At 34.3% G+C, this 21,827-nt stretch overlaps 1 protein-coding gene across 1 annotated transcript in view; it reads left to right on the forward strand.

Annotated features, from left to right (window-relative positions):
• Positions 1–880: 880 nt before the first annotated feature.
• Positions 881–21,827, forward strand: part of LOC123658058 (lachesin-like) — a 57,747-nt gene continuing 36,800 nt past the window's right edge. The window contains exons 1-2 of the mRNA XM_045593541.1: positions 881–974; positions 21,625–21,752. Of these exons, the coding sequence (XP_045449497.1) occupies positions 881–974; positions 21,625–21,752 (222 nt within the window). The remainder of the gene's footprint in view (positions 975–21,624; positions 21,753–21,827) is intronic.

Here is a 21,827-nt window from a genome sequence, read left to right on the forward strand (position 1 = left end):
TTGTCAATCCGAGGTACTTATAAGTGCTCACCTCTTCAACAGCTGGGCAGCTGCAGCAGCTTTGACAAGTGGTAGAGCTCGAATTATGTAGACAGCTATGGGTGTGAGCGATGATATGTTTTATGGGAAATGGACGCAAGTATGGGGATTTTATATGTAATAGTTTTGTTTTATTAGGATTGATTACAATACCAGAATCATGACACCATTTTGTTAAACAGTCGAAGTCCGATTGCAGTGAGCTAAGGGCAGTCTGACGGTTTTTATCAGCAGCAATTAGACAAGTGTCATCTGAAAATTGATAACAAATACAATTTTTTATGCTCTTGTGCATACCATTAACGTTGGATAAAAAAATGGAGCGGCCCCAACACAGATCCCTGGGCTGTACCTTCTGTTATATTTACAGTATCAATTCAATATATACATGTAAAAATAATAACTTTTTTAAGCGTCTATATATTACAGAACAATTATTTATCTTAGAAGTATGTTATAGAAACGCAAAAAAATAAATTTTGCAATATAGTCGAATGTGCACTGTTTTAAATTAAGATTTATACTAAATGAATTGGTTGTAGGCCAGAAGAAGACTTTGAAAGAAAGAAATCATTGTTCTAACAATAGTTGTAAAATGAAGAGCGAGTATTTGGCTTGCAAAAGTGCACCGAGATTGCTTCTTAACAAAAAGTTCGTTTTATTGTTTCAGATCTAACAAAGAAGAGGAATTGCAATGATATGACAATAACAAACTTTTCATTACTATAGTCGAAGAAAATAACAAATTTACTATGTAAGGCGCAACCAAGACAATAATATACTAAAATTTTAAAGTGATGCGTGAAATTGGAATTCGGAGTATCAAATGTCTGTTAACATAATGACTACGGAAACTCGAAGGCGACCGAGGGTTGCTATGGAAACTGGAGGACTACCGTTGGTATCCACGTTTGTTCTACTCACAATAGTTGCAGGTCAGTGTAATTATCATTTAAGGAAAAAAATAGGTTGTTTTGTCAAAAGTCTGAGAAAATTAGAAATTGGCACTTGAATGAATAAGTTCTCTGATGTAGTGGTGCGAGTAGTTGCCTAAAACAGCGATAGTTTGCGGGTTCAATTCCCGCTCGAGATGGATTTGTATTTGTACAAATATTTCTTTTCGGTTTGGATGTCTGTTCTTGTGGGTCTTCCCACCATGCCTCGCAGAGCACGTTAAGCTGTCGGTCCCGGTTGTTATCATAAATATCTGATAGCGATCGTTAATCATAGTAGGGAACACATCCGCCAACTCGTAGTGGAGCAGCGTGGCGGACTTAGCTCCAATTCTTCTCCTACATGGAGAAAGAGGCCCAGCAGTGGGATATTACTACTGACTAACCAATAAATTAAGAGGGATGTTCGCTTCTGCCTGTCTCATTCATTATATGTAATACTATAATAGTAGTAAGCGAGATAATGCCGATCAAACCAGCCATAGACAACTGGTAAATTACCTATTTGCAAATCATCACAATAATTTCCAGATATTCTGCGTTTTTTAAAACAATAATATTATGCTATAAAAATATTTCCTGTTGTAATCAATAAAATATATATATGTAACGCAATTTTGTAAAAGCTATACCAAAATACATAAAGCATAGGAAATAATTGTTCATTACCCCTTACTATACCTCCTAGCAAATAAGATCAAGATATTTTGCTTCCAAATATATGAGTAAAGGTAATCTTTTTTTTTTAATTGCGGTATAATTTCATATTATAGTAAAATCAGTGAATGAAATATTCTTAACGCACGAAATAAGTAATGTTTAAGAAACACAAGGGAGGTAGAATAGCAAACAGGCAATATATTGGAGAAAATAAAATTTAATGAGTGCTTTCAATATATTAATTTTAGTGTTATCCGAAATTAAACAATTTGTAACAATGAATGTTAGTTACTCAGCTATTACGCCAGAAAACTGGATTGCGTTGAATTTTGGTATGTAACTATCTGGAGAGTCAAAATGACAAACGGATTTTGTACGTTGTTACGTTGTTATAAATCTATGGAATCCTAAAATAAATGAAATTACTAGCTAAATATTTCAGAAGATTTAGAATTTTCACGGTGTGTAAACGTGAAATTCGCAATTAGCAACTTTGGGGTTTCTGTTTCAATCATCAATAAAATATGTTGTGTTTAAATAATTTTTTTTTGTATATAAAAACTCTTTTTTACTTAACAAATTATTTATGTACATGAGTTTATATTTATTCGAGTATTCAATGGCATTCAATAGCATTCAATGACACGGCCTTATATCGTTTCTTAAGGAGTGAACTCCAGAAATATAGAATTTGCCAATATTGTGCATAGAAGATTCACTTCGCCGACAGGCTTTGAAATACTAAGTAGATGTAACTAAACTCGTTTCTTACTAATAGTCGGCCCGATGAAAAGCTTAATATCCCGTCCGGTACGTCTTTACGCCTCTTTAAAAACATTAATTTTCTCTTCCGAACGCTGAATAAATTAATGTGGGTGTTTGTAAATCACGTTCCATCCACTATTTTACGTAAATTTTCAATGCCCGCTAAGAGATTTTATTCAACATTGGTAACATTTTCGATAGCACGATAAAGTTGTTTTTAGTTTCATTTATAAAACAATACTTTTCAATATTTTTTTATCTTCAAAATAATTTATGTTACAAGTCACAATTTTTTTTCAATTGACATTAACTAATATATCTAATTATTAATTTTACGAGTCAAGGAAGATAATTAAGAAAGTGGCATCACGTAGGTCACTCGCTTCAGCAGTGCGCTAGCAAACTAAACGTGTTTACATGATCGTGCGAATAGTTGCAATTTTATGACCGTCTACACGAACGGACCGTTGCTGTTTAAAGTAATACCGCAGATTCTCTCACGTAGATTCTCGCACGCTTGACGTTAGCAACCCGCACAAACGTTGCCTTAGCGGATTCCAAGTTTAATTGAAAACACTTTAAGCAAACGTTTTCTTTTAATTGTCTAAGGCTTTCGACTCATTTCTGCACCTTGCCCCTCGGATTCCACATTGTTTCATTATCGCAATGAAAATTGAAACGGTTGTGGCACGCAAATACTTTAGCCTGTAATTGATGGATAAATTAAAAACCACACCGAATTAAGGCTAATCATTGGATAAATTGTATGGAAATTAGTAAACGAATGCGTAGCGGATTTAATGCAATTGTATCAGAATGTAATTATAGGCATCGATGGGCGTGAAATACTGAATAATTGGAAAACGTAATCGGATACTGTAGTAGCCAAATACGAAATGAGTACAATGACATATTTTGATACGATAATAGGTACGATTTCAGATACGAAATAGCCATATATTAAATGTAAATATTACTGTCTGTGTTAAAGATATTACTCGATTATTCTCTCATACTACGCAGATCTGACATTGTCGAATATTCGGTTTCGTATACCAATAAAATACGTGTAATATAATACAATAGTGTGCGTATCACACAATAATTGATACAAAATTCTTTAATATTGTAATAAAATGTTGCTATCAACTATATATGTAATTTTCTGTATATTCTGTTGTTAAGTGCAATAAAGTATATATAATAAAATCGAAAATAAAAACTTTATTTATTTTATTACTTTTTACTATTAGTATTTTACAGAAGGAAATCTGAATGTAAACTTTTTAGTCATTATTTTTATTTGAATTATATGAATGGTTGTCATGTTAAAATTATGATATTATTCTGTTTCAGTCTTTTCTGACAGACAATAAAATGGATCTAAAATAATATTTTAATCCTTAATCCTCGTCTGTATAAGCTTTATGTAGCTCCTGGTCGTAGATCAAGATAAACGGGGTCGTGGCTCGTTAAACTTAGCGGCCAGCCATTGCCTAGAGTTATTAATTCTCAGTCGATGATAAAAACTTTGTTCGACCGTGTGAAATGTTACGATATTCTATTTGATTAATCATTATGTAGGATTATATTTGTTGGATTATCATTCTATGGATACTAAAACCTTCCTATAGAATGAGAAAGAATAATAAGTTATGACTAGCATATAATGTGATTTTACTGTTATAAAATTGATTAAAATAATTTTAGTTAAAATCTAATTTTTATAATAAGCAATATATAGGTACGTATATTCATTTTTGGATTGTTCAAAGTAACGATGCTATCGTTTTTTGATTATCTTATTCTCTTCAAGTTGGTCTATTTCACTTGATCTTGGTTGGTCACTATCACTTTGTGTAATATAGTCAAATTAGGCGATTGAAATTTTAATCTTAGTTTTTAGAGTACGCTATTATACAGTTAAAAAAAAATTAAAAACCATTCAATAATGGTGCCCTTGTAACTTCATAACAATGAGAGTGTAATTATTTATAAGAAAATAGAATTAAAATTTAATTTAAGACTAAAATACTTGTTAAAAAAAAAGCAGAAATAAAAGTTATTAAAGTGTTTTCAGTACCAGTGTAAAGATAAAAGCAGGCTTCAGACCGGGTTATTAATTTTCATTTGCTACACTTGGTCTAACGCGTGCAGCGGCTCGCATAAAGCCTGTCTTTACCGAAACATTTAAGCTGTTTTGTTCCATTATCTTCATATGCCGACATTAGGAATAAGTAGAGCTAGTAAAATATGCAGTTAAGGTTTTAACCAATAGTTTAATGCAAACCTGTAGACATATTTTATTTTAGCACTGTTTATGTTATTGAGCTAATTCAGTTAAAGTAACTTTTATAATATTTAAATCTATATTATTTAACATTGAAAGACATAAAAAGATATATTTGTTTTATTCTTTGTAAAAAACTTTAAGATATAAATTTATAATTAGAAAAACCCCACATAGTATATTCTATAGTAGTCACAAAATAAATAGGCCCGTTTGGACATATGTCATCAGGACGTAAATAGCGAAGTAACCATACAACTCTGTATTCGATACTCACGATAAATCGATTCAAGTTTGTAAGAGTATTTGATTATGGAATATAAAGTGAATTTTATTAAAATTTTGATCAGAAAAACTTAAACTTTAATATTGTAGGTAATTTGAAATAATACAATGGTACAAAAGGTCAATTTGTCTTTATTTTATCTTTTTATATTGTTTTCTATTGTTTATACGAATTTTACTCATTATAATGAAACAATTTTTTCGGATTTTATCGCGGTTTATTAACCAAATCAAAATTTTATTTACGTGCGTATATTTTGAGCGCCAAGCCCTTTTTTTAGTAAAAATCACGACACAACATTTAATTACGAAAAAAAATCGAATGAAGCTGGTGAAATTCGGTTATTAATTATTTACAGCACTAGTGTTTAAAAAAAAGACATAGAACGTAACTGTTTTTGGGACGTTTCGTAATAATTACAAATTGCATGTACTGTAAAATAAGCGCGAAAAGAATACTCTAAATATATTATGTCATATTATTTAACGGGCCAAAAAACGTACGTATGTTTTGAAAAACACTTTATGTTATTAATAATTCTTTTATTATTTCGGACCAAGTTACGTTCTAGGGTATTTGTCAAATGTCCAAACGGGCCTCTTATTTTGTGACGATTATAGTAAAAAAATTGCAATAAAATCTTTTTGGTTGTAATGTTTGTGACTGGCTGGTTTTAATTATAATACCATAAAAAGTGTTCAAAATTCACGAGACTATAGAGACAATGACATTTGTTGCACATTGTCTGGCAATATGTGATAACAAATCGAATAGGTCAATACATGATTTAGGTCAATTAAATTGTAACTCCATTGAATGAGATACGACTACATTTCATGTTGTATACCAACAAGTGATTTTGTGCATATTGTGTAATAAATAAATAAATAAAATAAATAAATAAATAAAATATTTAGAATTTTTTTTGCCATTTTTTTGTCTCTTTAATATTTAGATTTTTTACTGTGCATTTTCCTAAGCGATGTTAACATTTTATACTGTTTATTATTGTGCAACTGATTCTACAAACGACTACATATGGTATTTAACACATGCAAGTATGTATTACAGTGATCATACAATTTTAGAAAGGCAATAATCTTATACATTTTTATCTGTGGTTAGTTTTTACCACGCATCCTTTAGTTTTTTATTCATATGTATTCCCTTAAATTGTAGTGTTGTGTTAAAATCCGTCCGAAATTTTTTTAAATATACCAATAGTTTTACATGGGATGACCTAATAGTATATAAATGAGGTGCTTTTGAATGATATGCGACGACGTGAAAGCTGATCTCAAAAAACTATATCTTGTATATAAAATTCTCGTGTCACAATGTTAGTTAAAACACTCCTCCGAAACGGCTGGACCGATTTTTATGAAATTTTGTATACATATCGGGTAGGTCTAAGAATCGGCCAACATCTATTTTTCATACCCCTCAGTTATAAGGGGGTTAATAACATATATGGCAAAGCAACGTTTGCTGGGTCAGCTAGTATTAAAATAGAAATCGTGACGTAAATAAAAATTTAAACGAGTAAGAAATTAAGTAGTAAAATGTTTGTTAAACAAAAACGAGTGTGCTTTATGGCTCGGTCCCATGTCCACGCCACGGCGGCAACACCATAACACGGCACGACGCCGTCGCCGTAATAAACAAACTGACAGACAGACAGAGAAAAATTGTAAAAAATGTTATTTTGGCATATGTACCGTGTATACCTACATCCATATGCATTTAGTAAAAAACGGGTATATTAATATTATAAACAGACACTCCAATTTACTTATTTGTATAGATTTGTAGAGTATTTTTGAATATTGTTTAAATTCTGTAACAACAGCTTGATGGAATTTGAATTTAGGTATGCAAAAGGCTGAAAATTATTTAGTTAAATACCACAGCACACGGTTCTTATTATTTTGTACATAGTAGAATAACTTTTTTGCGATCCATATCTAGACAAGCACGCCCGAGCACACACGTGCGCACTGTCCACAGCACCGTGCTACGGCACAACGCCTTGAAATGTTACAGCGCCGGCATCGTGCCGTTTTACGACGACGGCGCCGTGTCATGGTCATGGGGCCGGGCCCTTAAACCAAACGACTGTAGTAAAACTTTTTTATAAATAGGCCACCACAATAGGCCTGCACTGTTTCTTAGATATAAGAAACTTAACTGGTTATGAGAGTAAGAGAGAAAGAAAACGTGTGCTCGCACCTCTCCCTCTTGCTGCGTTGGCCTAGCCCGATCACACTTTTCGTAACGCTCGCATTTCGTAAACATAAATAATAATTGTGTTTGCTCGCAAACGAAAAAAAAAAAACCGACTTCAATTACATCGACGAGTAATACAACGTAGATCGACAAAAAAATAGTCAAGTAACTACGCGTTATCAAAAATTACTTAAAAAGTAGTTATCAGATCTCAATAAAATTTATATGTGACCATATGATAAACATCAGCTTTCGATTAAATTAAAAATTATTAAAATCGGTACACCCAGTAAAAAGTTATTGCGGATTTTTAAGAAGTTCCCTCGATTTCTCTAGGATCCCATCATCAGATCCTGGTTTCCTAATCATGGTACTAAACTAGGGATATCTTCTTTCCAACAAAAAAAGAATTATCAAAATCGGTACACCCAGTAAAAAGTTACTGTAGATTTTCAAGAGTTTCCCTCGATTTCTCTGGGATCCCATCATCAGATCCTGGTTTCCTTATCATGGTACTAAACTTGGGATATCTTCTTTCCAACAAAAAAAGAATTATCAAAATCGGTATATCCAGTAGAAAGTTACGCGGTATAATACAACGTAGGTCGACGAAAAAAGCGTCAAGTAAAAACGCATTATTAGATATAACTCGAAAAGTAGTTGTTAGATCTCAAATAAATTTAAATGGGACCAATTGACACACACCACCTTTTGATTAAAAAAAAATTGTCGAAATCGGTCCACACGGTCAAAAGTTCTGATGTAACATCCATAAAAATAAAAAATAAATATAGTCGAATTGAGAACCTCCTCCTTTTTTGGAAGTCGGTTAAAAACAAACAAAATTAATGAACAATGAGACAGATTTAAGTTCGGCCTAGAACTGCTAAATTTATCTTCAATATTCATTGCATGTTTAGTAATAAAATAGGAAACATGAAAATTTTTGAGATAGGTCACATCAACATAGCGCAAGCGCAACCCCATGAGATTTTATTACCTTAATCATCACAGGAACACAAAACTACTTGAGAATACTTTTATTTGCTATTCCAGTCGGAACGGTCGGTTGGGTATTTTTACAGTCGAAATACTTCATGAGGTTAATTAAACGGGCGAGGTTACAATAATTAATCCACCTAGGGCTTCAGTGTTGTCTTTTCACTTTTACTTAAAATTCCACTTAAAACAAGACAAGTCTTAAAATTCGTATATGAATTTGTTTTGCATAAATTTTTTATAATAGAAACTGTTTTTAACCGACTTCCAAAAGTCTGTATTTTTTTTAAGTTTACTGGTTGGACCGATTTCAATGATTCTTTTTTTAATCGAAAGGTGGTGGTTTAAATTTAACTGTGATCTAACAAGTGCTTTTTACGTTATATCTAATAATGCGTATTTGCTTGACTATTTTTTCGTCGATCTACGTTTGTATTATACTGCGTAATCTTTCACTGTGTTTACCGATTTTGATGATTCTTGTTTTAATGGAAAGCTGATGTTTGTCTTGTGGTTTCATATAATTTAATGATGAGGCAGTTCTCCCGTGACCATGGTTAATGTAATGTATCCGAAACGTCGGGCATCTAAACAACTTAATAAACCGCGATAAAATCCGAAAAAAGTTATTTCATTGTAATGAGTGAAATTCGCGTAAACATTAGAAAACAATATGTAAACAAATGCGGACTAGAAATCGCAAATGAAATCGAATCGCCGTCTGTAAGATCTTATGACAAAGCGCAGTCCTCCCGTGACCATAGTTGCTGTAAAGTACAGTCGGCCGCGTCGGGAGGTGGGGTGGAGGAAATTTTTAAGGTTGAAAACGGTTTATTATGATTTCCGGCAAAACTACGAGTCCTATTGAAAAAAGGTAAACAACAAACTTGTAGGTAATAAGTGGATCTACAACTTTTGTAGTTACACTTTATTCAAATAACCTCATTATGCAAAAAATTCAAATCGACTTTTTCGGTTTTTCTTTACATCTTCCATAAAAAATAATTTTTTTTCACAAAATTGCTGAAAAATTACCTTTTTATGTCCTAAAAACATTGAAACTTTTTGATTTAAAATGTTGATTTTTCCCCATATTTTGATTTAATATCAAAAAAGCATCATAATTTTCAATCGAAAATTCTCACGGCAAAATATTTGGTTTTTCAAAAAAAATGGAGCGCATTTATTTCGTTAGAAGTTCTTCTGTCTGATGATATAAAAAACATACTGTATTATGAAAATTTTCGCAGATAATGAAAAATAGCGACAAACTCAAATTCGTCTTTTTTTATCATTATGTAAAATTTCGATCTATTTATTATAACCTGTGGTCTTAGTGGTAGTTGGCCCTATGGTTGAGATTCGGCCACAATTACTTTAATTTTTACCACGCTTTTACTTGCTTGAGTTGTATGTATGTATGTATGTATATACGTAATGGAATCTTTGAGCATAATTTTCACCAATTTCCAGAAGTTTGAATAATTTGAAACTTTGCACACGTATCAAGGACCGATGATAATGCAATAATTCAATAACAGTTTCTCAATATCCTTATTAGGACCACCCGGATTAATTAATTCTTTCGTGGAACCTCTGTAAGGAAGTAAGAGAGATAAAGCTAGCGTGCGATCTGCGCATGCCTGCAGTTTCGGACTTGCTCTTTCGCTCGGGCACTAGGCACAACACACTGAGGCAGATACTTTTTCAGGCTAGTTGCATTTTTAAGTTGTTTATTTCTTACTAGCTTTTACCCGCCCACTTCGCGTAGCGTAAGTTCGTGGCTTCGTTCCGCGCAGAAGATTTATTCTATTCGGATTGAAGAACTTGATTGCTCTAAGTGAACAGTAAAAACCCCACGCAACAGTGAAGCTTTAGACGAATTTACTAGATTACGAAACAATTCGTAAGGCATTTCAATAATATCACATGTCCGCAAATAATTAATTGAAAAATCGAACAAAAAATAAAATATAAATTTTAGTTAAAAAAAACTAAAAAACCACGCTTTTATAGCTAATCGAACTAAAAAGTAGAAATTAATTTTTAATTACAAAGAGTTTATATTACACTAGTAGAAGATCGAACAATCAATCATCATTAATAACTTCAAAATAAAACTACAACAAAATTTAAGTTATTAAGAGAACAATTCAATTCACAGTAAAAAAAACCCCTTTGGGTTCCGAAAGATAGCATTATTAGATTCGTTTATTTACCATATCAGCCTGTCGCAGTCCACTGCTGGACATAGGCCTCCCCAAGTTCGCGCTAGACATTATGGTGCGAACTCATGTGTTTTGCCCATAGTCACCACACTGGGCAGGCGGGTTGATGACCGCAGGGCTGACTTTGACGCACTGAAAACGCTGCTGCCCGTCTTCGGCCTGTGTATTTCAAAGCCAGCAGTTGGATGGTTATCCAGCCATCGGTCTGCTTTATAAGGTCTAAGGTGCTAGTGGAACTTTATTATCCCTTAGTCGGCCCTTACGACACCTACGAGAAGAGAGGGGGTGGCTATATTTTTTACTGTCATTATCACACAGCGTTAATTAGTACACTATAATTGAATTCATATTTTTGTTTTCTAATTAAACCAATTTTTTAAATTATAATGTAATTTTTATCTCATCACATCTACAATCGTAAATCTCAAACCAACTCTGAAATCTAAATTAAATCACATTTCAGCCTTTTTTGAGTTGGCTGATTATGAAACAGAGCTCATCATCTTAATGTATTGTTGAAAATAACAGGCTTTTATTGTTTGCGGTATGAACAAAAGGTGAGAATCATTCGGTCGGTTAAGGGATTAATAGATGCGGGTAGGATAATGATTTCGAATCAGCCGCATTCTGATTTCGCAATAATTTCATACGAATAGTTCGAACTGTAATTAAAATGGATAATATGCATCGCTTTAATATGTTAATGATTTCATAATTCATTTAACAATGATGTTCCATTTATATCATTCATCATTTATTCGGATTTTTTCGATGGTTTTTTAATTTTTACTTTTATGTAACAGGACAGGCTTGAACACCGGTAAACGTTCAAAATGAAACGTCTGTTATATATTATAGTTTAATTCTTTCAATTTTTAATTTTTTGTCCACTATGTTCACATGCGTTATAGTGCTCGAACTTGGGTCTTATCTTGTCCTTATTACAACCTTAACATCGTTGGTTCGCGGGTTCGATTATCGCTCGGTATACATATTTGTATTTGTAAAAATATATCTTTTCGGTGTGGATGTCTTTGTTTGTGGGACTCACCACCATGCCTTGGAGTGAACGTTAAGTTATCGGTTCCGGTTGTTATCATATACTCCTGAGAAAAATCGTTACTCATAGTAGAGAATACATCCGCCAACATGCAGTGGAGTGTGATGGATTAAGCTCCTTCTCCTACGTGGAGAGGAGTTCTATGCCCAGAAGTGAGTTGTTACAGGCTGAATTAAATCAATTTTGTTCTTATGCGCTAGTATATATAAATAGGTCGCCATAGCGATCCATTACTACATCCAATGCTTATTTCGTCGGATATAATTCAATGCGTAGCTATATTTTGACTACATTTGGAAAACTAAAAGTTAAGATTTACTAAAATATACCACTTATTAAATGAGTTCCTAGAGTAACGAAGACGCATCTAAATAGATGTATATCGGTTACCATTCAATAATGTCTTTCGGAGATTGATTTAGTCTAGCAAAATATCTTTTCTTTTTCATATGAATTTTTCGTTCTGTCTTTTTTCTTTTTTACAGATGTTTCTTAAAAGTAGGTAGGACAAATGCATCTTAAAAACAGTTAAGCTATGCATAAACATTTTAAGAATACATTTGCTTTCTTTAGTGGCGTACTCGCACTGTTTGGCGTTTAAGTTAAATATTCCAGTATCTTTCCCACTTCAAATTCAGTAATGTTCCACACGTCAAAGATGAGTATGTATTACATGCTATGAATCTAACGAATATGTTATTTATAAGTTGCTACTAATACGCGGAAGCACACTATAATATATACGGATATATACTACGTTGGCGTAGTTTTTTTTAATACGCAGCAAAATAGGTTCTTTGATTTTATAACGAAATAGCTTATTACTTTGATTACCGTTGGCATATATAAAATAACTTACGATGTCTACTATTACTACCATAATTGTGTTTGTAGGCAAACGAAGAAAAACCTACTTCAATTATATCGACAAGTAACACAACGTAGGTAGACGAAAAAATAGTCAAGTAAATACGCATTATCAAAGATTACTCCAAAAGTTGTAATAAAATTTCGATGAAATTCAAATATGACCACATGATAAACATCGGCTTGCGATTAAATAAAAAAATCATTGAAATCGGTACACCCAGTAAAAAGTTATGCGGATTTTCGAGAGTTTCCCTCGATTTCTCTGGGATCCCATCATCAGGTCCTGGTTTCCGTATCATGGAACTAAACTAGGGATATCTCCTTTCCAACAAAAAAGAATTATCAAAATCGGTTCATAAACGACGGAGTTATCCCCTAACATACACATATATATATATATATATCCTTTTCCTGAAGTCGGTTAAAAATGAAATAAGAATATTTATTTCGCTATAACGGACTATACATACACTTAACAAACATCGAAACAAAAATTATGTTAAATAAAACATCAAAAATAAAAAAAAAGTTAAGGTTGCAAAACATCAATCAATAAAAAATATATTTAAAAATTAGGTACATTACAAACTAAGGTAATATACCATATAAGGTATGTTATCAAGCAATCGTAATTTAGTTATAATATTTAATTAACTCGAAATCCTAATGTTTCGGTAGACATTACCTTTCTACTATATCCTCGGCTTAATAAAATAATTTATTAAGTTTGTTGCTTTCTAGGGCCGCTGACTGTATTTTATCCAGATTATTAAACAGAAAATTAAACAAAAAATAAAAGAGTAACTTTATATAATTAGCCTTAATGCGAAACTATTCAGAATGTGATTTTTTTTCCGAAGAATTTTATCTTTCAGGCAAATTATTTTGTTGATGAAATTATTTGACTAAATGGAACCTTATTAAAAATCAAAGAATTTTATGTTTTTTTATTATATGCGTTATATTTTGAAATACATCTTTGCTTTGCTACTTTCACTATGGACCATTGGTCTTCAAAATGTTTACATAAAACATTCCGTTTGTCCGTAATCCTCAGTTCAGTGGATTGAAGGACGTCCAATACTGCGTTTGCCATAACGTTGCTTCCTTTCAAGAACACATCTGTTCCAACGGCCAATTTAGCCAGGTTATGTCGGTTACTTTCGTTCCGTCTTTGAGACACATTCCAAACTTAACCTCATCCATAGCATCAACATGCTTAACTTTGAACTTGTGGATTACTCCTATCGTTAATGTCCACGTCTCGATGCCATATGTCACACAAATAGGACGGATTGTTTGAAGAATTTTAACTTCAAGCATTACGGAATCTTCCAAGTGAAGACTTGGTCAAAACAGTTTAAAGTTAGTCAAAAGTTAGTTTTCTTTTTTCTTTAGAGCACGGCAGAAAATATCCTACTTAAAATCTGGAAAGTACTACTCTCAAGTAGTATTGTATACCTGTGGCTAAATATCCCGGTGGTCAGATATCCCGGGGGACTTGTCATACTTCTCTTGTTTCAAGCGTCTATAGGCTTTAGTATCCGCTTACCATCTGGTGGGCCGTATGCTTGTTTGCCGCCCTGATCAAATGAAAAAATAAAAACGTATATTGCTCTAATCTATCGCATTCAACTACTGTACATAGATTTTCCCAAGTTTTATATATTTATATGTATACCATTTAAAAGGTTTAGTAAAGTATGTAAGCATTTATTTAATATTATAACTTTGCTTCGAAAAAACTTAGAGGGAAACTTTTATATATCATTCTATAATTCAATCAGGCTTAGAATTGAAGCCGGTAAAAAGTATAAAAAGTGAAATCCGAACGCATTAGTCGAATTGAACGAAAATATTCAGAGTTCCGAAATCCACACGAAGCCATTAATCGTTTTGATGTCGCAGTATGGGACATTTAGTGTGACCCTTTTTAAGCGAACCCATCCCTAATCACCGAAGACCGAATGCCGAAAACCAAATCACGGGTGTTCGTACAGCGGTCGGTCGAATCCAAATGTCAGATACTAATTGCTATCTGTTCATAGTAAAGAACTTTACGAATAGGGATACATAATTTACACGTTGCGAAAAAAGCAAATCATGCCATCGATTCGCACGGAAAGACAGCTATTGATGCTGTAAACGTGTCTTGTGAAAATGATTGATGAAAGTTTGCATATAAATTAAATATCATTTCGGTATCTGATGTGCGGTGAAAGGTTACGTTGGTACTAATTGGAACGAAGTTCCTTACGGCAGGCTTGACAGTTGGCTGGGTGACCGAACTGAAAAAAATGTGATACTAAAAGCGTAAGAAAAACATATAACGGAAGTGACGTAATATCAGTCACACGACTGCATAATATGACGTTTGTAATATGATGTTTGTTTGATTTATTTTATTTTACGGTATTTGTTATTTTCTAAAATACTAAATTTCCTAAATACTTTTATGTACTTAATTAAAAACCAATCGACAAAATTAAAAAAAATCAAGAACTAGAAAATATATATAAAATTCAACATTTTTTTTTTCAAATTGTATTGCTTCTATACTATCCGAAGAAACTTCGTTCCTACCTGGTGTCCCATGACACCACATAATTTGTTTTTACTATTCTTTTTTTGCTACTAATGCTCTGACAAACATATCTCATTTAAACGTTTTTAAATAAAATGTTTATAAATAACCATTAAAAATAATGTATTCAAAGACATGAAAACTTAGGCCATCCATCAGCAGCAGGTTGAGCCCCATGGTGCTGATATTTAAGTCTCTAGGTTTTTTTTTTGTACGACTAAGGTGATAAGCTTGTAACAAACGGTTACCATAGTCTATTAACGCCTGCAATACTAGAAAAATCGCATGCGAGTTATCGACCCTACCCCTGAACCTCCTAATGCTGTGGCCACCTTACTCACCACAGGAACACAACACTATTTGAGAATAGTATTTTTTTATAGACACACACACACATACACATAAGCCTATCGCAGTCCATAGCTGGACATAGGCCTCCACAAGGTCGCGCCAAAATGGCGTGAACTCATGTCTCTTGCCCATAGTCATCAAGCTGAGCAGGTGGGTTGGTGTCCGCAGAGCTGTCTTTGTCGCAATGAAGACGCTGCTGCCCGTCTTCGGCCTGTGCATTTCAAAGCCAGCAGTTGGATGATGATGAGTTGGATGGTTATCCCGCCATCGGTCGGCTTTTTAAGTTCCAAGGTGGTAGTGGAACTGTGTTATCCCTTCGTCGCCTCTTACAATACCCACGGGAAGAGAGGGGGTGCCTATATTCTTCCTGCCGTAACCACATATCGAGATGATTTGGGTGAAATTCGGAATTTTGACGAGATGTCCGGTGGCTAAATTTTGCTGCAGGTTTCCAAACAATTCTTCAGAACACTCCCCGTGGCAGTGATGCAGAGTGAACCGAGATCTCTACGCAGCGCCAAAGAATCAAGCCAATCGGAGAGAACCTTGTCGCCCACGATTCGAGCCGTCTGGCGTTGAACGCAGTCAAATTGAAAGAGCTAATATTGGGGCGCTCCAGCCCACAGGTGAGATGACGCAGGCTGGATTTGCGCCTCATATAATGTTGTAGGCAGTGGGAAGGCATGAAGTACTGCTTCGCCCTACTAAGAACACCAAGTTTCTTAGAGGCTAGCCTTTCCTTCCAGATAATAACGAAATTGTAAATTGCTCGCTGTGTAAACGCCAAGTATTCTAATACTGCCCGAGGCGGTTAGGAGAGTGCCTTCAAATTTGAGAAGAACGACGAAGGGTGATTTTTTTCGGTAAACGCACAAACTTGTTTCTTTTTGGGGTTAAATTGGGCTAGATTAAGTCGCTCTCATTGCGAGACTTTGGATAAAAGAGACTCGATTTCAGAGACAAGTTTGTTCCGACACTCATTGACTTGTTTCGAGAAATATGAGAAAGGCCTGTGTATAAGGCATCCCTGGTGCTGTCGTCCGTATAACAACGAATGCCACTAGTTTGCAACTGTCCATTGATATGCAGAAGAAACAAGGTAGGAGATAGTACACAGCCTCGGTGTACATCGGCATTAACAGACTTGAGGTCCGAGCGTGCACCGTCAACAACGGCCTTGATGTTCCTATCTGCCAAAAACTGATGATCCATTTACATAATTTCCCGGAAAGCCCAAAGGATGGTAGCTTTGTAAGAAGTGCTTTATACCACACTCGATCGAAGGCCTTCGCTATGTCCAAACTAGCCACCAGCTCTTCTCCTTTGCTCTCAACTTCCTCCGCCCATCGCTGAGTAAGAATATTAGAAAATCACCAGCCGAGCGACTCCGTTGAAAGCCATATTAGCGATCGCTAATCAGCTGGTGCTCCTCTAAATACCGCCGAAGCTGGCAGTTGATTATGTATTTCATAATCTTTGAGAACAAAGTATGGTATTATTTTGCTGTGATCTTCCGAAAGCTTGAAATACTTCTCTTGATGGGCTGGTCTAGATTATGAGCAAGGTATTTCGCGTTGTGCCCTATTTAATGTTATATTGGAGTCGTTAAATCAACCCAATATTCAAGCGAGAAATTTATAAGGTCTTAGTTATTATTGTTGAATTTTTGTTTCACATATCAGTGATCTCGTAAACAAATAGAACAATAACAGTATGTATAATTATTGTTCGTTATGTTCAGTGATATATTATATTTTTGTTCCGATTTTCTACGAATAGCAAAAATATTTGTGTATTAACGGATTAACTACAGCGTTGAAGGCTTTCTTAATCGTGTTGTTGTTATTTTACTCGAAATCAAGTGTATTTTTACCTACTCATCTCTTGGAACTCTCTACGCCAATGGTTTGGGAAAAGCACCCGTTCGTTATTCAGGGCTGCGGTATCAAGGATACAAGTTGCCAAAATGATCGCCGAACTTCGTGAGAAGATGGCACTTTAAGAAGAAGAAGATCTCTTGGAAGAATCAATATATTGAACTTAGGTATACCTAGAAAAAAATGACCAAACCAAGTGAGTCGAATTTCAATGAAGAGGCAAATGTAAAATACTGCTTTGTTTTCTCAAGATCCTCAATGCATAAAAAATAAATACTTCGAATGATGCGTGTTGTCTATGTGATGATATAGGAGAATGGTTATAACATAACCATCTTTGTCAAGCGTTTATGATTACAACCGGTACCGAGTTTTCCGTTAATTATGAGGAAAGATGGGAAGACCCACAAAATTTAAACCTATATCAGAGAAATTGCAGAATGATTCTGCATAATATACATACATAACAAAATATCTGCGCTAATGAGGCGGTTATTTTTATTCATATTTGCTTGCCAATATGTGTTGAGTTGATAATTTTGTATTAATTCTGATAGATAAAAAATGTTATTTCACAATATTTAATCCTAGCAGTGGTATATTAGGTCACTTTTTAGTAAATTTTGATAGTGGCTCAATATCAGTACATACCAATTTAATATTTCAGTAAATAAATTGGAATGTTGCCTTTGAAAATTAATTACTGATCTGGATGTAAAGTAAACGGTTGCTTTTATTCGCTTTCATTAATAGCTTTCTGTTTACATTTTACTCGTTTATAAACTAGGAAATGTTTTCATTTTGTGTCGTGTAACTAGTTTGATGGTTTTAATTTCAACGTATTGCCGACCGAACTTATAAACGTATTTATTGACATTATGTATATATGATTTTAATCTGGATTATATCCGAAACTCCATAATATCGCTTCGTACTAGCTGGGTTTGTTTGTTGTAACTAAAATCTTTGTCCTTAGTTGAGGCTTATACTTATGCTTTACTTTTTTTTTATTATGCTTTACGAGCTATTAGAAGCTTCGACAATATAAGGTTTTTAAAAAATATTTCGAAACAAATAAACAGAATTATTTGGTACTAGCGACCCGCTCCGGCTTCGCACGGGTGTAAAATATAATTATAGCCTATGTCATTCACTGAAAAAATGATTAAAATCGATCCAGTAGTTTTGATTTATTCATTACTGCCCGTGGCCCGCACGCGTTAACTTAGAGTAAAAGCCGGCTGGAACCGCCGCAAACGCTACGTACCGCGATTTTTAAATCTGTAATATCTTCGAAAATATTCATTTAAATTAGATGCTGTAAAAGGCCATATAGATCTATATTAAATAAAAAACATATTTAAGGTATTTAATTGGATAAGGATTAATGCTGTATTGGTTAAAATCGCTTCGAAAATTAGCCATTATTTGTCGTAAAAAGTAAATGACAAAAAAATGTTATTGTGGGATATCCATAAGAGATAGGTATATACCATCGCGGAGTTTTCTGTAGACCTTTTCAATGTGTACAATACTTAGTACATTATTTTGATAAATCTCGTAGGGTTCAGCCTGCGTTTGCAATTTAAGCGAAAAAAATTTATTATTTACGACATAACATTAGAAAACTCAAAAATAACAGTATTTCTCCACTATTTAATGGATATTATTATACATATAAACCTTCCTCTTGAAGCAATCTATCTATTTAAAAAAACCGCATCAAAATCAGTTGCGTAGTTTTAAAGATCTAAGCGTACATACATGTGTAGGGACAGAGAAAGCGACTTTGTTTTATACTATGTAGTGAAGACAGCCGTTGGGGTTGGATGTCGGATCGAGACTGCTAGATTGATGCTTGGCATTGACGGATATGGGTTACGAATGTTTGAGTCAGCAAGAGATGTATGGAAGGATGGACGCGTGGTAAGGTGAAAAGGTTGCAAATAGTATATATAACAGAGCGTTTAACGACTTTAGGAAAACGAAATTACAAAACAAAGATCTTCTGAATACGATCTTTTCTTTCGACTTTCCTATAGGAAAGACGACTCAAATTATTTAATTATGCCGAAGAACATCTGGCTTCCCTGAATTTGGCCTAATCTCTTTCCTTCCCTTTTTTGTTCAAGATTTTAGAACTTTTTACATTAACAGCTTATGCTGTTTGGTTATGGAATTAAAGAACATAGCTGCCCCCTGTCTTTCCGTGGGTGTTGTAAGAGGCGAATAAGGGATAACACAGTTCTGCTTTCACCTAGGAACTTAAAAAGCCGTTCGATGGCGGGATAAACATCCAATTGCTGAATTTGAAATACACAGACCGAAGACGGGCAGCAGCGTCTTCGGTGGACAAAGCCAGCCCTGCCGTCACCCGCCTGCCCAGTATAGTGACTATGGGCAACATATTAGACCTCTTCAAGTTCGCGCCAAAAATGGCGTGAATTCATCTGTCTTCGGCCTGTGTATTTCAATTTCAGCTCAGCTCAGCCTACTGCAGTCCACTGCTGGACATAGGCTTCTCCAAGTTCGCGCCAGACATCCCGGTTTTCCGCAATCCTCATCCAGCCTACACCGGCAATCTTACGTAGATCGTCAGTCCAACGGGCTGGAGGACGTCCTACACTGCGTTTGTTAAGACGCGGTCTCCACTCCAGGGCCCGTCCGCTCCAACGGCCATCGATCCTGCGACACAGATGACCAGCCAACTGCCACTTCAACTTGCTGATTCTGTAGGCTATGTCGGTTACTTTCGTTCTCTCGCGCATAGTCTCATTTTTAATCCTATCTTTGAGAGGAATCCCAAACATAGCCCGTTCCATTGCTCGTTGAGCGACTTTAAGCTTGTGGACTAATCCCTTCGTCAGTGTCCACGTATCGGCTTCGTATGTTAACACAGGTAGGACGCATTGCTCGAAGACTTTTGTCTTCAAGCATTGCGGAAATGCCAATGCCAGCAGTTGGTTGATTATCCCACCATGGGTCGTCTTTTTAATTTCCATGGGTTCAGTGGAACTGTGTTATCCCTTAATCGCCTCTTACGAAACCCACGGGAAGAGAGGAGATTGGCTATATTCTGGAGTGCCGTAACCACATAGCATACTATGTATGTGTGTACGTTATTTGTTATTATTATTATTGTTTTTCTTTTTTTTTTAATATTTGTACACTTCTTACTTCTGCTACTGTATCGTGTCCTATGCCCAAAACAATATATAAACGAATAAAGAAATACTGAGGTAAAGTTAGTAATTTTCTCCTGTTTGTGCTAGTATGACCTGATTTAAATTTATTTGAAAAGCCAATTCAACCTGTATCCCTTTTGTTTAAATTTGGCTACGTGGAAAATAAAGCTGATTCATTCATTTGATAATTGTTCTGCGCGGGACGCGCGTACAACTGAAATCTTTCTACAAAAAGGACCTTTTAATTTTTCATTGCGCTACGTTTTAATTGTGCAGATGATGTAATTTGACATACCTAGTTTAAAGTAATATTTTCGTAATTTAAATGTTTGGTAAGATATATAAGGATACAGTCTATTTTATATTATAAATATGTACGTGTATGTGGACGTACACAACGTATGTAAGTACTTAAATATAATAAAATCGTTTATGGCGAGATGGGCATTGAAAGTGGACAAAACTCATGAGACTTCACCAGACCGCCACTAATATTACAATTGTTAAATTTACCTCAAATGTTTTCACGGAACGAAATTAACTAATTTCTGACCTTTTCTAGGACAAGATATTTGCCTAGTAATAGGTTTTTACAATAAAGTTGACGAGGTAATAAAGTGTTTGTTTAACAGTAAATTGTTGATAGTAATATTAGATTAGACTTATTATTCGTAAACAAATTAAACATGAGACTTATCTAAAACTAATCCCCTAATGAAACGGTTGGAGTTCAACTATTTAATAATTTATGTAATAGGTGTAAACATAAATACGACAGACATAAGCGTTGGAAATAAGGGCAAATAATCCGTTAATGTGATTATTCATTCACATTAAATGCTATTGAACTTATGACTTCGTTTCAATCAACAACACCAATAAAACGTTAAAACAGGTAATACATAAGTTGCGTTGCAAGCCTTATAATATTTCATAAGCTTAGAGCCTTTAATCTTTCTTTTTACTTACTGCTTAAACTTTAATCAAGTTAAACTTTAATTTACTTATAGTTACACACGCGATATTGTTAATACGTCAAACATTTTTTAATTAAAAATACTTTAGTTATTTGTATGTACGTATACAATTACTATAGAAGTTATACTTCGTAACTCTCAAAAGAATAGAGTTTTATTTTTTTAAGATAAACTTCGCTTTGTTACGCTATGAACAGTGGACGGCAAGCTATAGCCAAGTTTATTGCAAGCGCAGCTCTGATATTAAAGTGATAACTTAACGTTTGTATTGCAGGTCAGCTGCAAGGGTCAGGCTATAGCGAGGTGGACCCGGAATTTCTCTCCCCGTTGGAAAATATTACCGTCGCACAAGGGCGTGACGTTCATTTTACATGCACCGTCAACCATCTGGGCGGGTATAAAGTACGTATTTTCGCTTAAAATATTAGAATATCTGTAAAGTAGAAAATTTTCTTATTCAAGTTGTAATTTTTGAAA

This window comes from Melitaea cinxia, chromosome 11 (genome assembly GCF_905220565.1).
Source record: "Melitaea cinxia chromosome 11, ilMelCinx1.1, whole genome shotgun sequence".
NCBI classification, from domain to species: Eukaryota; Metazoa; Arthropoda; class Insecta; order Lepidoptera; family Nymphalidae; genus Melitaea; species Melitaea cinxia.